The sequence below is a fragment of the Ursus arctos genome, unplaced genomic scaffold, assembly GCF_023065955.2.
Source record: "Ursus arctos isolate Adak ecotype North America unplaced genomic scaffold, UrsArc2.0 scaffold_13, whole genome shotgun sequence".
Lineage (NCBI taxonomy): Eukaryota > Metazoa > Chordata > Mammalia > Carnivora > Ursidae > Ursus > Ursus arctos.
In genome coordinates this window covers 50,241,698-50,264,230 of record NW_026622797.1, presented here as the reverse complement: position 1 = coordinate 50,264,230, position 22,533 = coordinate 50,241,698, and the positions used below count along the sequence as shown (strand labels likewise).

At 47.4% G+C, this 22,533-nt stretch overlaps 1 protein-coding gene across 1 annotated transcript in view; it reads left to right on the top strand.

The window, feature by feature from the left end:
* ARMC2 (armadillo repeat containing 2) overlaps positions 1–22,533 on the top strand; it is a 97,894-nt gene that overhangs the window by 72,501 nt on the left and 2,860 nt on the right. Inside the window, exons 13-17 of the mRNA XM_026511679.4 lie at positions 10,049–10,364; positions 16,326–16,448; positions 16,758–16,871; positions 18,471–18,603; positions 18,887–19,047. Coding sequence (XP_026367464.2) covers positions 10,049–10,364; positions 16,326–16,448; positions 16,758–16,871; positions 18,471–18,603; positions 18,887–19,047 — 847 coding nt within the window. The remainder of the gene's footprint in view (positions 1–10,048; positions 10,365–16,325; positions 16,449–16,757; positions 16,872–18,470; positions 18,604–18,886; positions 19,048–22,533) is intronic.

The window sequence follows — 22,533 nt, the reverse complement described above, 5'->3', positions numbered from 1 at the left end:
GAAGAGCAGGGAAATTGTTCAGGCTACAAGAAGTAGTTATGTGTCCCAACTACTTCCTAAAATCATTAACCAAAAGCTCCATACTCCATAGATCTTTGTAAATATTTCTTTCATGATTCTCCAAATGGTCATTTTTTTGTATAGCTGCCTCACCCACTCCTGGGAATTCCTGAAGGACACGGGCCTTGTTTTGATAAACCTGAGATGATGCTTGGCGTAGGAGACGCGTGATAGAGTGCTGAAAGAATGAATTTTGAGTATTTGAAATGCTTTGGAATCTGTAAAGCATTATAAAATATTTCTTCTAGTATCTTAATACTTCTTCCTTAAGTATTTACTTTCTTTTTCCTAGTTTGGAGGAGGAAATGATAATATTTTTTCCCCACATTTTTCACATTGGTGAACTGCCCTACGCAAGAGTAAAACAGAAGTAGTGGATTTTAAATTACTTCAGATCAGCATAGCATCTTAGGTTCATGTTCCCAAGTGGCCAGCTGAATATGATTTGTATTTCCTCTCTTTTAGAAATAAAAGTAAATCCAGAAATCCCACACCATGCATGTTCTGCTGGGAGTGTATTAATCTGCAGTGGCTAAAAACTGCTACACCTGAGATTTATTTGGATGTTGAGGCTTTGAACTAATCTTTGGAAAACCCACCAACCCTCCAGCAATTTATAGAATTATTACTTCCTATAATTATTTTTGTTTCTAAAAATCCAAGACTAAGTTGGGTTGTAGACATGTATACTTTGGAAGATTGGTAGTCTCTCTCTATATACATAGCTATCACCAAGTGATTAAACAGGCAGAAAGAGTCTCTGTACCTTATCTTTGTTCTGAGAGGTCAGTATGAACTTTGTCTTAAAAGTCTTGAGGGCTACACTGGGAATCAGCAGAGATTTCATTTTTCTGAGATTCATTTTTAAATCAAATCATGTTCATGGCTAAGCATATTTTCAAAGAATACAGAAACAAAAACCTCAAAAAAAAATAAAAAAGAAAAGGAAGGAAAAAGGAAAACCCCTACACACTCCTCTTTAGTGATTTTATCAAGCTGGTGAGGCACGTCACAGGAAACTGTGCCTGTCACTTCCATAGTGCCAGGGCTGACAGCTGCAGGGAGGGGTAGAATATTTCCTCTCTTATCTGCTGTTTTTCCCACTGAAGGGAAAAAGAAAGGAAGAGAGGAAGGAAGGAAGGAAGGAAGGAAGGAAGGAAGGAAGGAAGGAAGGAAGGAAGGAAGAAAAAAGGGAGGGAGGAAAAGAAGGAAGGAGGAAAAGAAGGAAGGAAGGAAGGAAGGAAGGAAGGAAGGAAGGAAGGAAGGAAGGAAGGAATTATATGAGAAAATGCCAAAAGTAAAAAAAAAAAAAAAAGAATTCCCCTCCCCCACTCTTTTACATTACTCATACTCGTTGTGTTGAGGTAAGCTCTGGCTGCTGCACCTAAGAACGTAAGAACGGGTAAACAGACAGTAGGTCTTAAAGTGGGGAGATTTCCGATTCTTTCTTGATTTAAATCAGTAGTAGCGCCTGAACTTGGCTGGTCATCAGAATCACCTGGGGAGCTTTAAAAATACAGGTTCTCAGGCCCCACCTTTGGAGATGCTGATTCTGGTCTGGAATGGGGTCCAAGAACCTCTTTTTAGGGGCTCCTCAAGTGATCGAAATGCATAGCAGCTTTGGGACCCACCCCAATCCTTCAGGTGGTTCCTTAAAATAATTTTCTCCAACATTGACTGCGGAGGATTTCTATAAAATCTCGAGATTTTGAAGTGATGAATCCAGTCAGCCACACAGGGTCAGTCTTTCTCTGCAGGCCTGTGGCTGACAGTGAATCTCCCTTCCAAAGTGGAGCCAAACTAGCAAGACAAAGCAGGTGTTGGTGTAGGTTTCCCCAGTAAGCAGTGACAACCCGAGCGGTGACAACCATGCCTTTTGCTTTTTGCACCAAGAACTAAAGGTTTTCTTAGCTAGAGAAAATGAGAGGGCTTATTAGACTCTTCCATGAATTTTTTTCCACCAGACTTATGTTAAAACAATTGACTAGTCCTGGATAAAAGAAAACAAACAAAAAAGGAGTCATGGGGCCACACCCAGTGATAACATTGATAATGCTTTATAACACAGCGTTCACATTGGTGAGGCTTCAGGCGCTGGTTGGAAGGAACCACTTGGGAGAAGCAAGTTCAGACTTTCTACTGCAGGGCCCTCAGAATGGCCTCAACCTGAAGTAACTAGATAAACCATGAGTTGTTGATTTGTAGTTTGTGAAATCACCCCCAAATTTTATTCAAGTAATCACCAAATATTCCTGCCGATGTGCTGCTTTGGGGAAGTTCAGTGTAGACCCATATCTGAACTTGGTAAGTTTGCAACAGATACATTTGAGGAAGATTAGTGCATATACAAACAATGGCCCAGTTGGCTCCAGCCCTCTTTGCACACAGCCCTGCAGTGAGGTGGGCCTGTTTGTGGCTGGTGCTTGTGGTCCCAGCCAGGGTTCCTGGTTTATCAACAGTCTCAGAGAAAAGGAATCCACTCCTCCCAGCTCTTACAGTCCTCCCAGGACTTCCTCAGGGAGAACAAGGGAAACTTCTTTGGCTTATGTCTAAGGAGGTTAATTGGTCCAAGATCCATGGTACAACTAATAACTCCAGTTCACACACACACACACACACACACACACACACACCAAAACACAACATCTCGGTCAGCTTGATGCAGTTGGAAAGCTAAACCTTAGCGTTAGGCAGAGCGTCTATTACAAATGCTAACCAAAATTCAATCAAATGACAAATTTCATTTAAGAAATGTGCACATATTGTATGCTTTATGGTGTAAACTACATTTGGTACAAACCAAATGTACAAACAGATGGGCCTCGTAATGCAGGAATGAGCAGGGTCGATATCATCCTTGCAAATCAGGGCCTGCCTTAGGAGGTGCCTCTGACGTCAGCGTGGCTGCATTTAGCATCTCCGCAAAATATGTTTGGGTTTGTTTTCTGGAAGAACATGAAGGGCTTTTCCCCATTTCTTCTGTAAATATCTGTTGGGCAGGAGATCCGGTGAAATGCCTCAAATAAGCTTTGTAAGATGGGCAATATTTTACAAAGGTCCTGGTCCAAAAAGATCCACCTTTATCTACATTCCCATCACTTGAACCCATTGAGCAGCTGCCTGCTAACCCTCCCCATTTTTAGATATGGTCAGTTTCTTGTTTTTTTTTTAAAACAGAACGTCCAGAGGCGAGACCATCAGCAGAGCATTCGCAGACACTGTCTGGGAATCGCCCGACGTGTCCTTGCTTGTGCTGTTTTCAAAGTCATGCCTCCCTCATTCCATTTAGACGCCTGTTCGGGTAAGCGATCATGTTCGGCCATGTACGCACAGTGGGCACCGTCTGATTTGGAATGCTTAGAAATCGTCGTGTCGACAGCGAGACCTGGAATGTCTGAAGAGTGTGGGCTGAAAGCACAAACGTCTGCCTTCTTTCTAGCTGTGTGACAGTCCAAAGGGAATGTGACCCCTCTCTCCCCTCCATCTGGTGCGGGGCTGGTGCGGATTGGTTAGGAAGGCACCTCCACCCCTTCCCCTGGAGCCTTTATATGGCAACTTGGCTCCCAGCTTGCCCTCTGCCTCCTGCCTGGCAGGAGCGTGCCCTGTGGCTCTCTTCCCAGCCCCTCCGCAGGCACATTCCCAGTGGGTACTGCTAGTATTTGGCTGAGCTTGCTCCTTTTTTCAGCCTTGGCCTTGGTCTGCACCCCTGACCGGGAGGGCAGCACAATAAGCCCTCAGCTCGTCCATCCTTTCCAGCGCCTGCTGCTTTGCCCTTGTGGAACTGGCTCTTCCCCCGCTCAGTACGGAACCCGAACGCCTGATTTATGTCTGTGGACTTAAAAAAGAACAGAGCACAGTGAAATTCTAGCCTTGCCTGGTGCTTTGGCGTGACGGCCACATCCAGAGGCACGCAGTTGGTGCTCAATGGATGGCCGCTGGCAGAACGGATAGATGAGGCATCGAGTGTAGTCTCTTCTGGTTTTTAAATGACCTTCCACTTAGATTCTGGGTTTTCAGCCTCCAGTATCTTAGATTCTCCCGTCTTCTTGCATGGTTCGGCACTTCTGCAAACTGTTGACCCACTTTCAGGACCCTAAGGTTAATGAGCATTTTTGCGGTAGTGCAGTCTGACTTCCACATGGGTAAAACTGATCTGTTCTTCAAGCCACCTATACGTTCGACCAATGTTGAGGTGTCGTTCGAGGGTGGGAAGTTGGGTACGTGTTGCAAATTACAGATCCCGATTCAGCTCTCAGATCCACTCTGCATAAGACGTTTCTACCCAAATTTTAAATGGGGCATCTTGAAAATCTTTCTAAAATGTTTTTCTTTACTCGATCAAGTAGTTCTCTCCTAAGTAAGTGGAGTCTGCTGAATGTGGTTTATTCTTTCTGTGATAGTTTGATATGTTCCTTCCCTATGGTCGACATTATGCACACCAGTTATTTTAAGGCCCGGTGGGAAGGGTGTGGGCCTCGAGGAGGACCGTGTTCGCTTTGGCTGACTGCGGGCAGGAGTAATCATGTGAGGTCATGCGAAACTGGTCACACGGGCTGGACGGGGCATCGGACACTGGCTTTGACATTTACTAGGCAGTGGATGTGTTTGAGCTGAGCTTCAGGAAGCGGTGTTAACGTCGATCACAGAGGGGGGAGTCCATCAAGGGTCTGTGGCAGGAGTCTACAGCCAGGCCTCTGGAGCAGGCATGGGAGGGAGGGGTAGGGGGAGGCTTTGAGACGGCAGAGCAAAGGGAACTCCGCAACTGGTTGATGAGGGGAGTGAGGAATCACAGATGCCTGTGGGGCCAAGTCTGGGGGATCGGACAGGTGAGGGGGACGGGGTAGGAGGAGAGGGGCTGAAGGAGTTTGGGAATTGTCTGTAAGCACAGATGGTCCCAGTCCTGCCCCTTCTCACCGGGATTGGACTTTGGGCCCGGCGAGCTCCGTGAAGCCTGAGTCCCCACGTCTCTGAGTAGAAGGAAAGCCTCCTTTGCCGACGTGAGGCCAGTCTCTCTCACACCAACACCCCGCTGCTGCTGGAGCTTGCCAGCGGCTCAGCCGTGTCGGCTCCATGCTTCGTGCCAGTTAAAGCAATTTCATTTACAGCAGCGCAGGGCCCATCAAGGCTGAGCCCCATTCGTGCTTGCGAGGACACGACATACTCGAAACTAAAGAGACTACCCCGCAGGCAGTGACTGGAAGGCACACTGGAGGTTGGGCGTCTTGCAGTAGGCGTACCTGTTGGTCTGAGCCCTGGCTGGCCCTAGCTGTCGCTGGGCCCATTCCATTTTTATGCAAAATGAGAAAGTCCGTAGGAACTGGTTACACTAGACTGCTTTCTTTAAACAAAAAATCCTCTCTCCTGATTCATCTTCATTTTGCCGTTTCAAAATCCCTAGCTGTGGTATGAATCTGCAACCTTGGGTTAAATTGAATAAAAATGCTCTAAAAGTTCAGGGTTGATTTGTAGGTGGTTCTCAGATACTGTCTGAGAATCAGGGAAAGAACCTCTACCTCGAAGGAGACTTGTATACCGATACAATGATTTTCTGCCGTGGATTCAATCCGTGGACTCTACAAATTGATAATTTTGGCCTTTGTCTAATTTTTCACATCTTTATAGACTATTTAATGAAGTGGCACTCTGTGGGCTTGAGAAGGACTGCGTTGTGGGACAATACATTACCTCTCTATGACACTGTCCGAGGCAGTCCTCTGCACAGTGCGGACCACCCATGGCCAGCCAAGCGGCATCGCGCGGCCCTCTTGCTCCGCTGGTGCTCTCAGGATTCCAGATGAGTCAAGACAAGCACCACCTCTGCCAGCCTCCTGGGAGACTGCTTCTATTTTGGCCTAGTCCATGTTCCCTAGATTTACAGAGAATACATTTGAGAAAGGTGGGGTGGGGGGGATGAAAAGCTGCCTTAGCCAACCCTGAGAAAGAGGACAGACACAGTGAGCATAGCAGTTGCTGGAAGCTTGGTGCCGTGAGCCGCGCAATCTGCCATCCCCATTTGTCGATCTCGCATGCCATCCTTCAGTTGGCAGCATGGCTGCCAGGAACCACCCCCTCCTTTTTCCATCTGAAGGCAGGGAAAGAGGTATGGTGGCAGCGTTAACTCTTCCTGCCCTGAAGTCTAGAGTTTCTCCTTCCCACGCGGGGCTCGATAATCTGTGCCATGTTAGGATCCACACAGATACTACAATCAAAGAATTTTAGAAGTTGAAGGGGCTGAGGGAATTTTTCAAAGGAGAAAAGCAGGACTTAGTCTCCCCCAGATTAGACCACATGTGACAGTGGGCAGAGTTCCTTTGAATTTGGAAGGACAGTGATCTCTACGGAAAGCTGCCTTTTTCTCCAGCCTGGGATGATGTGGTCTGAATACTCCTGGCAAGTCAGCAATGATGGGCAGAGATGGCACGGGGCCCGAGACGCCTGCTGGTTCTACGAAGGAGGAGAACAAACACAGGGAGGCAGAGGTGAAGTAGCAAGGCCTGGGAAGAGGGAGAAGGGAGAAGAAATAGTCCAGCATCCTTCCAAAGACAGCTGTGACATTTTACGGGGTAAACTGAGTAGCCTGATAGGACTTAGGAAAAAGAATACAACTCCTTTTTAAATTTGTTAAGAAGTCATTCAGAATCACATAGAATGTCTTCCCCGTTTTGCTTACCGTGCTTCTGAGGAGATGGGAGAGGCGCACTATCCGGGGAACAGTGTCAAGTCCAGAAACGTCGACGGGGCTACTGTCAAGTGCAGGAGGGAGGTGACCACCTGGATTGTAGAGCTTGGGAACAGCTGTGTTCAGATGAAAGGACTACAAGTTATCACTTTAAGTGAATTCATTTGTGTATCTAAATGCTTGGAACAGTGCCTAGCACATCACAAACGCTGTGTGTTCATGGCTGCTGCTGCTACCATCATGGCTGACTGTTACTAATTTTTCAGAGGTAGAACTCACGTGGCATGCCTTTAATCAGAAATCATACACCAAAGTTGATGCAAAAAGCTCCTGTTCCTCGGCTTAGATAATATAAAATGGAATATCCTTCGAGGAACCTAATTCTCAGAAACACCCTCTGTCCTGTTTGGAAAACGTCCTGCTTTTCTGTTGGGTGTGGCCAGGGTGGAGGCGTGCTTTCCTTCCAGAACCCAGGGAGGAGCCTCTGCTATTAGGAATTATGTGAAGTAACCACTGGTTTTATGTGAGGTGACGGGTGTTATAATGAAATTGTGTTGCTTGTGTTAGATGTAAGACCCACAGACTTCAGCTTTTTTAGGGAACCATCCGGTGATCAGAGACAGACAAAGTGACCCCAGTTCCGAGAAAGGGGACTGTCCCAGGTACTCTTTCTCAAGACCCGCTGCTTTCTACTGGCCAACCCACCCTATCCTCCCCTCCAGCTGTATTTCACACCTTTTTCAAGGTGGAATTCAAATCCATTGGAGGTAATTTTGCTGATCACCCCCCCCCCCCACACACACACACACACTGTTCCCTGGGCATCCTTTCATACAAACTTCTCCAAGACCATCGGGTCTGTGCCACACAGTTTAATGCTACTGAAGTGTTATTGATAGTACGTGAAAATGGTTCAGAACAGTGCCCGAATCATTCCTCATGATTTGTGCTTTCCCCGTTCTGTCTTGTTTGCCCTCACGATACAGTATTTTCTCCATTCTACAAATGAGTTAATGGACGCATGGAGAGGCTAAGTGAAGTCACGTGTATGAACCAGACTGCCTGGCTCTCAAGCTGGGGATCCTAATTCCTTTCCGTGTCTGGCTTCCTGGTTGGCCCTCTTCGTCTTTGCTCTTATCCCACATATGTTAGCCTCGTCCTCGCAAATAGACTAGAAGCTTTTCAGAGCCCCTTGTCTCATATTGTTCCTGTGAGTGTATTCTCCCAGGCCCCCAGCATTCAGACTTATCTATGGACTGGCATTCAGGCTCCCGGTGGCCCAGGAGCGGGTTCTCCCAACTGGATGACTGGCTGCCATTGGTTGCGTGCTGAGCGGAGGTGTTTCCCAGTGTGACCTCTCTCCTGGACCAGCTCCAGTTCTTGCTGGTGTGTTAGCCTCCGACTTTCTTCATGTTGACAAATGGTTCCCAGCTGCACAAGCAGCGGCCTCGCTTCTTCTCGGCCAGTGCCAGGGAAAACTTTTCTTTCAAAAACAAGCAGCAACAGGTCGGTGTTGGCCAGGTAGCCCCAGGCAAATCCAGAAGTCTTGTCCTTTGTCTGTGACACTCCACTCTCTGCCACCCACGGTTCCTGTGCTGCCCACCCTCACCCCCAGGTCCCAGCTAGACCTGGCTCCCCCATTAACACAGGTCCAGGCCTTTGCTCTTTGTCCCCTTTGGTTAAGGCTGCTAATTACTACAGATCTGATAAAGCCGGTTTACTGGGAATCCCTCCTGGTGACATATTTGCATTTTATTTTTTATTTACTTTTTTTGGGAAAGATTTTATTTATTTATTTAAGAGCGAGCCAGCCTGCAAGCTGGGGAGGAGGAGGGAGAGGGACAAGTGGACTCTGAGCTGAGTGCAGAGCCTGACTCCCGGGTTCAAACTCAAGACCCTGAGATCAGGACCTGAGCTAAAATCAAGAGTCGGAGGCTTAACAGGACAAGCGACCCAGGCGCCCCACATATTTGCATTTTGAAAGGATATAATTCCTTAAGTGCTCTCCAAAAGTCCAGGCAAAGGCGATCCTACAGGACAGGCCCTATGGGAGGCAGGCCTTGGCTATAGAGAAGACTCCAGCTCAGGGGGAATCTGGGTTCAAATCCTGCCTCACTCCTCACTAGCCGTGTGACAAGGCAGTTTCTACAAACCCCAGTGTCTTGTCTGTCAAATTGCACAGCGCCTGGCGCAATGAGAGTTAGCGGCCAGATCAGTTACAGCTCTTCTGTGAGTGTCCTTTAAAGTCTCTTCCTCCCAGAGGAATTCCCTCATGATCGGTGGGTAGGGGGAAGGCCAACTGTACTCGTTTGTCTGTTGTTGTAGAATTAAGAACGGAGTTGTTTTTGTATCCTGTTTAGTTGTAAATTGTTCTCAGCTTGGGATTTCTAGAAACATTTATTTATTGTGAAATATAGCTGACATGCAGGAAGGTACATAAAACACACAAGCACAATTTAGCAAATCGTGATAAAGGTGTCACCCACGTAACCACTACCCTGGTTGAGAAAGAAAAGTACTGCTTTAAAGTGGTATATTTATATAACACAGTGATTCTCAACTGGGGGTGATTTTGCCCCCAGGACATTTAAACCTTTTTCGTTGTGGGGCGCCTGCCTGGCTCAGCTGGTAGAGCATGCAGTTCTTGATCTCGGGGTTGTGAGTTCAAGCCCCATGTTGGGTGTGAAGCCTTCTTAAAAAAACGGTTAAACTTTCTTGGTCGTGACATCAGGGGAGGCGCTACTGGCATCTCTAGTAGGGGCCAGGAATACTGCTGCTAAACACAGCCCCCCCCAGCAAAGATTATCCTGCCTCAGAAGTCTCCAGAGCCCAGCCAGAGATGCCTGCCTTAACAATCTGAGGAAGCCTCGTGGGAACACCCGATATTTAGAAACACGATGCTTCAGTGGCAGGTGGGCTCTTGGGGAAAGATTTGGGTGCTCAAGAAACCTGTTAGTGTCATAGCTTAGATTTACATAACACCTTGTCAGTAATCTTATCCCACTCAACTAATTGTTCTCTGGGGGATTAAAAAAAAAAAAAAAAGGCCAGCCAGAATTTCAGATGAAGGATCTGAAGTTAATAGCCCTTGCTAATAGCATCCCTCAGTTTGTATTCTTTCATTGTTGCCAAATGCTTTTAATCTCCTCCGTCAATTTGCACCAATCTTGGGAATCAAATGCTAGACAAGTTAGTAGAAGCCAGATGTGCTCCATTGTACTATTAATTAACCCGTGCATAAGTACTGTGCTCTTTCGCACGACTCGTCCCGGCCCCTGTGCGCTTGTCACCATCTTCCCTTTACTGCAGGATTTAGTCGTCCGTCTTGTCTTTATCCTCGGCAACCTGACAGCGAAAAATAACCAGGCTCGCGAACAGCTTTCCAAAGAGCAAGGGAGCATCCCGACCCTGCTGTCATTGTTCCATACGTTCTACCAACTGGACCAGTGTGCGGAGAAGCGGGCGGCAGGAGCGGAGCAGTGCCAGGCGCCGAGGCCGCGGGCCCAGGCGGAGGACGTGCTCATCAAGCTGACCCGCGTGCTCGCCAACTTAGCCATCCACCCTGGCATCGGCCCGGCGCTGGCCGCCAACCCGCGCGCCGTGGGCCTGCTGCTCGCCACGCTGGGTAAGGCCCGCGCCGGCCGGCCGCTGCCTGCAGGGGGCGCAGTCCCGTGACACCCCGCCCCCCTCCTCCCCGCCGCCCCGTGAGGGTTTCAGGGGGCGCAATGGGCTCGCTTGAGTGAGCCTTCTCAGCTGCACGCAGGAAAATTCCTCTTCTGTTCAGAACTGCCCCCAAAGTAATTCATATATATATGTATGTATACACATATATACATACATGTTTTAAATTTTATAAATTTATAATGTATACATATGTATACATACATATATATGTTTTAAATTTGAAAATCCAGATTTAAAAGAATATATTAAAATATATTTTTCATATATATATACATATATATGTATGAAAAGGAAAGAAAACAAAAGAAAAAATAGTTACTAAAACCCACTGAAGTATACACCTTGAAAAGGGTGAATTTTATGGTCTGTGGATTTTATCACAATTAAAAAAAAAAGTGTACCGATCAACTTGCCAGAAATTGACCAAACTAAGCACAAAGAGTTTAAAATCCTTAATTTTTCCTGGGTTAGTCCACATGATGAGAGGGTATCTTTTTCTTTTACAAGTTTTTACAGTATCTGTAATTATGGCCCCCAGTCGTTCAGGTCCCATTTCCCCCCGTTATTCGCCACTGCACTCTTCCATAACAAACTACCACAGACTGGGTGGCTTAAACCACAGAAATTTGTTTCTCGTGGTTCTGGAGGCTGGAAACCCAAGGTCGGGGGCCGGCCAGTGGAGTCTGGGATGAGAGCTGTCCTCTGGACTTGCAGACAGCTGCCTTCTCACCAGGTCATCACATGGCGGTTCCTCTGAGCGTGCCCTCAGGGAGAGAGAGGATGGTCTCTCTCTTTCTCTTCTTCTAAGACCACCAGTTCTATCGGATAAGAACTCTACCCTGACAACCTCATCTAACTTTCCCTCCTAAAACCCCTGTCCCTAATTACAATCACGTTGGAGGTTAGGGCTTCCACAAATGAATTTGGGGGGGGGGGGGACACAATTCAGTCAATAATATTCTGCTCCTCCCCCCCCCAAATTCATGTCCTTCTCACATGCAAAACACACTTATTCCATCTCAATAGCTTCAAAAATTTTAACTCGTTCTGGCATCAACTCTAAAGTTTAAGGATCAACATCTCATTGAAATATCATCTAAATCAGATACTGTGAGACTCAAGATACCATACATCCTGAGGAAGAATTCCTCTCCTGTGAACCTGTGAAACCGGACAGATTACATGCTTCCGAAATACAGGGGTGGGGCAGCCCTAGGATAGACATTCCCGTTCCAAAGGGAGAAAGAGGGAAAAAGGAAAAGGTGACACTCCCCAGGCAAGTCTACAAGCTAGCAAGGTGAATTCCGTCTTATTTTAAGACTTGAAAGCAATCGTCTTTGGTTCAGTGCTCTGCCTTCCTGATCGACCCACTGGGGCAGTGGTCTGGCTTCCACCTCTCTGTCAGTTAGGGTGCCGGGGCTCTGCAGGTTGGTCTTGTCCTCAGGGCTTGTGGGGCTTGCTGGGGCGGGGGGGGATTGTCTGGCCTGTTGAAACCGAGGCAGTGGCCCTGGTGATCTCTCACTCACCTTTGGGGTCATTTCCACTCTTCTGTAAAAATAATGCCCACTCACAGCTCAATAGCTCTCTCCTCCTGTCCTGTCACATGCAAGGATAGCCTTCCTGTCTCAGAGCCTTTCCGTACAAACTGGCAGTGTTTCTGCTCATAGAATCCCAGAAACTCCGTATTGAATGACATTCCAAATGCACGCTTGCTTCTCTCTAGCACATGCTTCCTCACTTTTTGCCATAGGGTAGACTGAAAATTTTCCAGATCTTCAGGTTCCAGTTCCTTTTGCTTAACAATTCTTTCTTCAGGGGCGCTTGGGTGGTTCAGTCATTAAGCGTCTGCCTTCGGCTCAGGGTGTGATCCCAGAGTCCTGGGATCGAGCCCCGCATCAGCCTCCTCTGCTGGGAGCCTGCTTCTTCCTCTCCCACTCCCCCTGCCTGTGTTCCTTCTCTCACTGGCTGTCTCTCTCTCTATCAAATAAATAAATTTTAAAAATCTTTGGGAAAAAAAAAACAAAAAAACAATTCTTTCTTCAGTTCATCTGTCTCCTCACCTTTTACTATAGTGTCGGGAGAAGCCAAGCCACACCTCAAACACTTTTGCTTAGAAAGCTCAGCTAAATACCCAGTATTGTTGCTTGCAAATTCTACCTGTCACAAAACGCTAGATGCAAACATAGTTCAGCCAAGTTCTTTGCCACCTTATAACGATTACCTTCCCTGCAGTTTCCAGTAAGCTGCTCCTCATTTCCATCTGAGACCTCACCAGAATGGCCTTTATGTCCATATTTCTACGAACATTCTGTTCATGACTATGGATGTATTCCCTAAGAAGATGGAAGCTTTCTCTCCTGCTCTCTTTTCTTTCTAAGCCCTCCCCCGAATTGTCTCTAAAATTTCACAGTTCTAGCATGTACCTCAGACTCCTCTAGCTTCCCCCATTCCCCAGTTCCAAAGCTGCTGCCACACTTTCAGGGACTTGTTACAGCAGCAGCCCACTTCGTGGTACCAACACCCATCCCAGTCGGCTAGGGCTGCCATGACAAAAGAGCATAGACTGGGTGACTTCAACAACAGATTTATTTCCTCACACTCTGGAGACCGGAAGTCTGAGATCAGGCTGACATCATGGCTGTGTTCTGGGGAGGTCTGTCTTGCTGGCTTGAGGATGGCTGCCTTCTTGCTGTGGCCGCACACAGTCTCTGCTGGCATGTGCACTTGGAGAGCATGCACTCTCTCTCTCCCTCTTTTTTTTAAATTTAATATAATTTTATTTCTTTATTTGTTAGAGAGAGAGCGCACACACACAAGTGGGGGGGGGGTGGGCAGCAGACAGAGGGAGAAGGAGAAGCAGGCTCCTTGCTGAGCAAGGAGCCCGATGGGAGACCCCATCCCAGGACCCTGAGATCATGACCTGAGCTGAAGGCAGACGCTTCAGCTGAGTCCCCCAGGCATCCTCCTTCCTCTTCTGATAAAAGCCACCAACCCTATTGGATAAGAATTCCACCCTTATGACCTCATTTAATCATAATTACCCCTTAAAAGTTGTATTTTCAAATACAGTTCCATTAGGGCTTCAACATATGAATTTGGGGAGGCCGTAGTTCAGTCTCTAGCATGCCCCTCCACTGTTTAGGCCTTGTCATTTCCCACAGGCACCCTGCCCACCAGTGAGCAGGGAAATTAACTGCCGCACAGAGAGATCAACTTAGCTACTACTTACCGGGCTCTGAAAGATCTTCTTGTTGTAAGAAACATTAATACCCGATGAGAATGATGTTTTGGGGTGACGTTTGAACTTTGCCCCCTGCTCTTCATGAAGATCCATTATTGAGTCCTTAGTGCATAGTGAATCCTATGCTAAAGGAGGTTTCTCTTAGTCTGCTCGGGCTCCTGTATAGCAAACTATCACAGATAGGGTGGCTTAAACCACAGATCTGTCTTCTCACATCACAGTTCTGGAGGCTGGAAGCCCAAGGTCAAGTGCCAGCAGGGTTGGTGTCTGGCAAGGATGCTCTTTCTGTCTTATAGATGCTGCTTTCCACCTCTTAGAAGGGCAGCAGCCCTACTGGATGAGGGCCCCGTCCTGATGACTCGTTTAACCCCTCGTCGCCTCCCCTCAGGCCGTGGCTCCAGATTCGGTCACACTGGGGGTGACTTCACACTGGGGCTTGTACATATGAATTTGGAGAGGAACACAGACATTCAGTGCATCACAAGGTTTAAAAACATGTAGTGTGTGCTTTCTAGGAGCTCTGAGTCAGCCTCAGTGGTCTCATATGTAAAATGAGATATTAGGAGGTTAACAGGAACTAAATCGTATCCGCCACTCCCCAGCTTCATATGTTGAACCCCTAACCCTCAGTGTGAAGGTATTTGGAGGTGGAGCCTTTGGGAGATAATCAGGGGTAGACAAGGTCATGAAGCTAGGGTGCTTGTGGTGGGATTAGTGTCCTTATAAGAGGAGACGCCAGGGAGCTTGCTCTTGCTTTCTCTCCACCACGTGAGGCGACAGCAAGAAGGCGGCCATCTGCAAGCTGGGGAGAGTTCTCGCCAGAACCCAACCATGCTGGCGTCCTGATCCCAGACTTCCAACCTCCAGAACTGTGAGAAAAGAAATTTCTGCTATGTAAGCCCCAGATCTGTAGTACTTTGTTAGGGTGCTTGAGCTGAGACAGACGTACCTTCAGAGTATGAATTATGGTGGGTCCGAATGCTCGTAAGTGCATTTAAAGCAGCATTCATCATTTGCTTTTGTGGGGCTAAGTGCGCATACGGCGCTTGGTGCTGCTGTGATAGCCGCCTGGTAGCTGTGAGTACCTACCCTCTTGCCCTAGATCCCAGACACTACAGGGAAGGTGGTGCCACAGAAGGGCTATCCTTTCCTTTCCTAGATGAGCTAATGAATTCTCCTTCCAAGGCAAGAGAAAAAACCCAGGTCCCCGAACACTGCGCAAGGTCTCGTGTCATCAGTCTGGGGAGGGGGGGCGGAATTGGGCTCCTCACTGGCATTTCTACATCTGCTGGGAGATGAGTCTGGAGGCTGAGTGGACGGCAGGGACAGAATTACTAAGGGTCTCACGTGCTGAGTAAGAGGTCAATCCTTCACTTGTTGCTGCATTCGGCCACTATCTATTGAGCCCCCTATGTGCCAGACCCCGTTCTAGCTGCTGAGAATGCAACAATAAATAAAACGGACAGATCCCCAGTCTCATAGAGCTTGCATTTTAGGACTAGAAGACAAACGTTAAACACATAACAGGTCAGATGATTACGCGTGCTATGGAGCAGATAAAAATAGGGTCGGGGAAAGAGAGTAATGGATGCTGTTTTATATAGGAAGGTTAAGGAAACTATGTTCAATAAGGTGACATCTAAGCAACAACCTGAAGGATGTGAGGGGTGAACCACGTGGATAACTGGAAACAGAGTATATTCTAGAAGGGAATAGCAGTGCAAAGGTTCAGGCAGGATCATGCTGATATGTTTAAAAAAGGGGGGGAGGCAAGACCAGTGTGGTTGGCACTGGGGACCTGAGGGCTGGAACAGCAAATGAGGCCTGAGATGTTAGAACTGGGGCTGCCCAGGGGCGCCTGGGTGGCTCAGTCGGTTAAGCATCCAACTCTTGATTTCAGCTCAGGTCATGATCTCGGGGTCGTGGGATCGAGCCCCGCATCGGGCGCCAGGCTGGACGTGGAGCCTGCTCAAGATCCTTGCTCTTCCTCTCCCTCTGGGCCCCACCCCCCACAATAAAAAGAACTGGGGCTGCCCAGGGAGCCTGAGGCCCAAGTAGGACAAGTGATGTTGGCTGACTTACTTTGAAAGGATGGCCATGTTAAGGATAGACTCAGGGAGGAAGGTGGAAGAAGAAAAGCCAGTTAAGAGGTGAGGGATGGGCTAAAAGGTAGTAGAGGAGGTGAGAAGTGATCAGATTCTGTGTTTGGAGGACAGCACAGGTAGGAGTTACGGAGAGATTATGCCCTCAGGGTCATTCTGCTGACAGGTGGAGGTGTGAGGCACACATTCCCAGGGTAGAGCCCCCAGGAGAGCCGAGGAACACCAGAAACCGGTGGAGATGAGACACAGCTCGGCTTGCCAGTGTGTTGGCGCCCTCACTTGACTGCAATCACAGGGCCTACGTCAGCCCAGTTTTTCCAGACCCCCTGAGAGGAGGGATTGAGCTTAGAGTGTTCTAGAACCTGGTCAAGAGTGGTCTCCTGCGTTTGGTGCATTTCCCTGCAGGAAGAGTCCTGGGAGGTAAAGCAGCAAACAGTGCCCTGCACAGACCTCATCTGGGACAACGGCTTGGCCCGGGCTCTGCTTCGGGGCCCTTAGGAGGTCATATTTCTGCCCCAGCAATGAGTCTTCCATACTCTTTTCCTTACTCTTCTTTCAGAACACAAGTCAATTGAGGATTGTGAGGAGCTGGTGATCAATACTACGGCCACAATCAACAACTTATCTTACTATCAAGTGAAGAAGTCTGTAATTCAAGACAAAAAGCTATATATTGCTGAATGTAAGGTTCAGAACTGGGTTTGGGTAGATGAATGTTTAAGACTTTGACTTTATTAATGGAACATAGAATCGGTGTCATTCATATTTTCTGATTTCTTGTACAAATATCAAAGAGCCTGATTTGTTCCTAAGAAATCAGAATATGGGGGGAAATTAGGGTCTTAGTTCTTGCTAAAGTCCCTTATACTTTGTATTTTATTGTCACTTTAAGATTTTTGAGTTATTGGTATTTAGTACGATGCTGGTGTCTGGTAGCCTTTACATTAAAGGTTAAATTCACTGATTTTCTTTCTCTGGTCCCCAAACCCAGTGCTCATAAAGCTTCTTGTGAGTAATAACATGGATGGAATCCTAGAGGCTGTGCGTGTTTTTGGAAACCTCTCCCAGCACCATGACATCTGCGATTTCATTGTGCAGAAAAATGGTGAGTTAATGGCACTTAATGTTCATAAACATGTTCTTCTTGCCAATAAACAGCTAAGCAGTTTTAGAGCTTGGGTCATGACAATGTGATACTTGTCTCTGCTCTGGGACGAGTAGTGCTTTACATTCTGTTCCATCCGTACTTGGGCCTTCGGCTCAGTGTGCCAACACAGATCTGGGCCGTGTTCTCACGGTTCCTCTTTCCTTTGTGAGTGGTCTTCAGAGCGCCGAGACGGTGTGTGTGTGTGTGTGTGTGTGTGCGTGTGTTTAAGGGAAACAAGTAATCTGTAGTCATCACTACTGTCCCTGAGAACGGACTCAAGAGACATTCTCCTTTATGTACTAGAATGTCCATAACAGTATGTCTCGTAATAGCAAAAAATGGAGAAATCCTAAGTGTAAAATACATTCTGACATTCACGCAACAAAAAGTTCTATATTGGGGTGCCTGGGGGGCTCAGTTGGTTAAGTGCCCAACCCTTAATCTCAGCTCAGGTCTTGATCTCATCAGGGTCATGAGTTCAAGCCCTGCCTTGAGCACCACACTGGGCAGTGGGGTCTACTTAAAAAAAAAAAAAGTTCTACATCAATTAAAATAAATGAACTAGATTTTCATGGATCAACATGAATCAGCCTCAGACATGTAATACAGTAGCGAAAAAGCTAGTGATCGGAGGGTATATAAAGAATAGTGCCATTAAATAGGTTTTAGAACATGCATAACGATCATGAGTATTGTTTATGATCGATCTCTGGATGCCCCCCCCACGGGATCACTACCTAAGCCGAAGGCAGATGCTTTACCAACTGAGCCACCCAGGAGCCCCCATTCTTTAGACTCTGAAACACACACACATAAGTGACCCACCCGCGGGAGCAAAGTCAGAGCAGGATGGCCACCTGTCAGGTGTGGGGGAGAACAGGAGGAGGCAGAGCACACACTTTTATCCAGCCTCCCCCAGCCCTTTGCCCTGCCCCTGCTGGGGGTGTGAAGAAAACAGGACGAAGAGTTCCGTTTCCTGGAAGTAAAGGAAAGTGGTTCCCAAAGGTGGGGGGCCTGTCTTGCCCTGAGCTGTCCCCTACCCTGGGAGTCCTGCCTTGCTACGGGCTGCTTTCCAGCCCCCTGAGCACGTCTTCTCTTACAAACCCTAGAAGACTTTAGAGAAGATCTCAGCCGGAGCCTACTCTCCTGCCCCAGGGTTGTGTATTTAAAGAAAATTGCTGGTGAAGGTTCAAAAGGGCCTTTGAGAAGAATCAGGTGTTAGAGATGAATGTCACCTGTGTGGTTGGACCCAAGATTTTGTTCCCCTTTTCTACGAGAAGGGACTGTATCACTGCCCTGGAGAGGGAGCTGCCGCCTGGGTCAGATACAGCACTACCTGGGTTCCGAGGACCTGGGGCGGGGGCGGGTTCTAGTGCAGCGGGTGTTGGCAGGCGCACAGCTGGGCATGGTGAAAGCCTTCGGGAGAATGGATTAAGCCCTCTAGCCAGTTTCCAGTTCTGTAAGCCACTCCCCATTTCCCCCTTTGCCGTTTGTAAACTGAGGCACAGCTGGGAACCCTGAGCTTTATTGGTCCGCGTGTTTTCTCTACGCTCCCAGTACATAAGTTCATGATCGCACTGCTGGATGCCGAGCATCAGGATGTTTGCTTTTCTGCCTGTGGCGTTCTCCTAAATCTCACTGTGGATAAAGACAAGCGTGTCATCCTAAAAGAAGGAGGTGGCATTAAAAAGTAAGTTTCAAGGCACGGAGTCCCGACTTTCTCATAGTTTCCCAGGGTGGAGGTATTTCAGCGTTTGGAACCGCCAAGCTACGACTCTTAAAATAATTCAGAAGTAGGTTATTGCTACTTTCTAGCTACTTAAGTTTGTAGATGTGAGATGCTTAAAAATAATCACCAAGTTACATATAATACATGTTAAATAATACGGAAGGATAATCATCATTATGCTAAAAATATAAAAATTAAAGATTCTGACCTAATGACTTCTCAATTTGACTTTTTAAAAACTCAGGTTGGTGGATTGTTTAAGACATTTTGGTCCTACCGACTGGCAGCTGGCCAGCTTGGTTTGCAAAACTTTATGGAACTTCAGTGAAAATATCACCAATGCTTCATCGTGTTTTGGAGATGAAGACACCAACACGCTCTTAGTCCTGCTGCCATCATTTTTAGGTAAGACCTTTTTTTTTAATAATATTTTTTTATTATGTTAGTCACCATACAGTACATCCCTAGTTTTTGATGTAAAGTTCCATGATTCATTACTTGCGTATAACTTCTGACCGTGAGTCCGTGAGTTTTATCAGAGTAAGAGAATTGTTTTTTTCTCTGACCTGCATGAATAAAGATTGGTATGTGTTTGAGTAGCTGTGTAAATTTGGAAGTATCTGGAAGAGGCTGAATGTTATTTACAGTGGGGGCACAAGGACTTTTAACTCATTGGATACTGTCATGATTTCTGTTGCTTTTTCTTTTCTTTTTTGCATTTTTTTGTAGACTGCTTGAATCCAAGATCTCAGCATAAATTATTGCTGTTTAAAAATATATAGCTGTCGTAATTGAGAAATACGGCTAAAAGCTATTCCGAATTAAGTCATGCTTTTAATGTATCTATACATTTTATTTTAAAGATTTACTTATTCATTTTGAGAGAGAGTGAGAGCACTGGGGGTGAGGAGGGACAGAGGGAGAGGGGAAGAGAGAGAATCTTAAACAGACTCCCCCCTGAGCATAGAGCCCCACGCGGGGCTTGATCTCACGAACCTGAGATCATGACCTGAGCTAAAGCAAAGAGTGGGAAGCTTAAGTGACTGAGCCATGCAGGTACCTCCACATCTATACGTTTTAATTAATAGCCGTATCAGTTATAATGTGGAAGGGTGTCTGTGAAACTATTTGGACTTTACAGTGGGGTTCAGACCACTGAAAGGTAGGAAATCACTGATAGAAACCGAAGGAAAGAGGATAGTTCCTTACATTTAAAAAAAGGTTTTTTGGAGATTTTTTTTTTTTTTTTTTTGGTCCTGGGTTAGGTCTAAAAACAATGATTTGAGTAAATAAATGAGTGTTTTCAATAATCCTTTCCCCCAAATGGAGGCAATGTGCCTACCATTACCCAGCCACTGTGTTGGATCAGCATGGCCACGTGGAAAGGCTCAGTGTGACTCAGCAGTCATGGATTCAAATCCCCGTGTTCTCTTACGGTGTGATTCGACAAGAGAATTTCAGCACCTGTCTTCCGGTCTCTACGATGGGGACGTGGTAACCCTGCCGCGCCGCAGGGAGTAGTGAGGATCGAACAGAGCGCGTCCTGAAAAGACCAGTTCAGAGTTTAAAACCTTGCTTTTGTCACTTCTAAGTTTTTGACGTTGCGCTTAACCTCCCTGAATTTGTATTTTCTCGTCTCTAAGCTAGGGGCAATTGATGGGCACTTTGCAGAGTTATTAGCGCGGTAAAGGAGGAGGCCTGTGCAGAGCGCTTGACAGAGCGCCGGCCACACAGCACGTCCTCAAAGCCGGGTTTTGAAGGTGCTTTGTAAATTCTAAGTGTTGTAACAGTGTTATTAAACAGGAACTCAGAACCAGAAGTTATCTGAAAGACTCAGGATTGCTAAGTTGATGTGAAATTTGCTTTCTCCCGGGAAAATAAGTGTGTGTGTGTGTGTGTGTGTGTGTGTGTGTGTGTAGGAGTAAGAAAAAATGAACATGATTTTCAATCATTGAGGTTCACGGTGTGCTCTGGGAACCCTGAGCTTTCTCAGGTTGCCAGGAGCCAAAGTCTGCGCTCAACTTGCCTTAATTCAGCTCACAAGTGTGGCAGAACATTGGAATCAGGCGTGGAATTTAAAAAACACACACTTGTCCTGACCCCATCCCCAGAAATTCTGATCTAAGGAACTCGGGGGTGTGGCCCATTATCTGCATTTTTTTCCCCCCAAAGTTCCCCAGCTGAGTTTGCTAGGCAGCCAGGCTTGAGAACCCCTGCCCTGGTTAAGGAAGGACTTTAAGGAAAGGGGGCACATCACCCAAAGCCTCCTGGAGAGGCACTCAGGACCTGGACAGTCATTCCAGATGAAACCAGAGTCCCTGACGGACCACTTCAGCAGCAGGCCATCATCCGCTCCACCCTGCGGGGGACGCAGCTCTGCTCTGTCCCTGCTGTTATGCAAGAAGTGCCCGTAAGCTCCCGCTTGGTCCTGACTTCAGCTGTCTCCGGGGGGCCTCTTGCTGCCCTCAGTGTGACACTCCTCCGCTGTTGGCTCACCTTCCTGTCTCCCATTTGGGGAAGAGGTGTAATTGGTCTGTGCATCACTCCCTTGGGCTATAGGGCCTTCGGGGCTTAGGCAGCAGCTGCCTCCACCGCAGGCTAGCCCTGGCTTCCTTGGGCACTTAGGTCTGGAGGAGACAACCATAAATAACAAAATGGCGGGGCCACGGGCAACAAGGGCCCCTTGGAAGCTGGTGTGGGCATGGCCAGCTCCTCAGCAGGGACAGAACCTGGCAGGCGCTTCATTCTACTAGGCCTAGTGCCTGCTCCCCCCTCCCTCGGCCTTCCCTTAGGACCAGGTTGGCCTCTCCTTGTGCTTCCCCAACCACTGAGCCTTTGCGTGTGCCGTACCCTCACCCGCCTAGCCAGGTGCTGCCTATCCCGGCAGACCCTTCTCACATCCCTTCCAAGTCCGCGGTCTAGTCATAGGAAATCTGTACTTCTTAAATAGCAATCACGAACGGTGTAACGTCTCCTGTGTTCTTGATCTGTAACTTTTATTTTGTTTCCCCACTCCAGTTGAGCCACTTTAGGGAAAGGATATTGCCGCCTACGAAGGAGGTCCTTGATAGATGCCTGTGGAGTGGCTAACTTTCTAAATCCCCACGCCAACCCCTGGAAGGGGACTGTGGCATGGATAACAAAAATAAAGCCAGTTGATTAGGGAGCCAAGTAACCAGCACCGTTTGTCAGGGATTTCTCACATGACCAAAGGCCTTCCTTACAGACCCTCAGGACTGGGCCATTTCCTGGTTTCTCCCTCCACAGACCATTACTTCTGACAGGGTTGCAGCTGTGTCTGACCAGTCGGGCAGCAGCAAGCCCTATGGATATGGGGGTGAGAGTGGGCTTGAATTTCCACCCTTTCACAAAGGCAGCTAAAAAGCCACTCATTTGGGAAACAGGATGAGCTGTTAAGTCACAGAGCCCCATGCTGAAACATGAGCACTGTTTTTAGAGATGACGACAAGGCAATCGATATAGAAATATAAGTTATTTGAGTTTTTCTTGCTGGGTGACTGAGGCGGGGCGGGGGCGGTGGAAGGAGAAACTGATGGTCCTCCGCATGGTTGGGACATTGGGAGGCTGACTTTCTTTTTGGAAAGTTGTCTAAAACTTCCCGATGATCGCAGTCACTTCTTACCAACTCATTAGCCGTGTATTTATGTTGAAGTTCTTAAGTGCTGTACCCTGGCGCCCTAGTCTACCCTGAGCTGCTCTCACGGGAGCTGGCAACTGGCGATCAGAGCATGTATTGTGAACGTAAAGTACACAGGTTGTGTTTTGTTCATTATAAGGTATACGCCACTTAGCACCTACGTTACGAGACAAGGGGTAGCGTGGGGCCCGATGTTCAAGTTAAAGGATCTCGTTAAAGGGGCACCCGGCTGG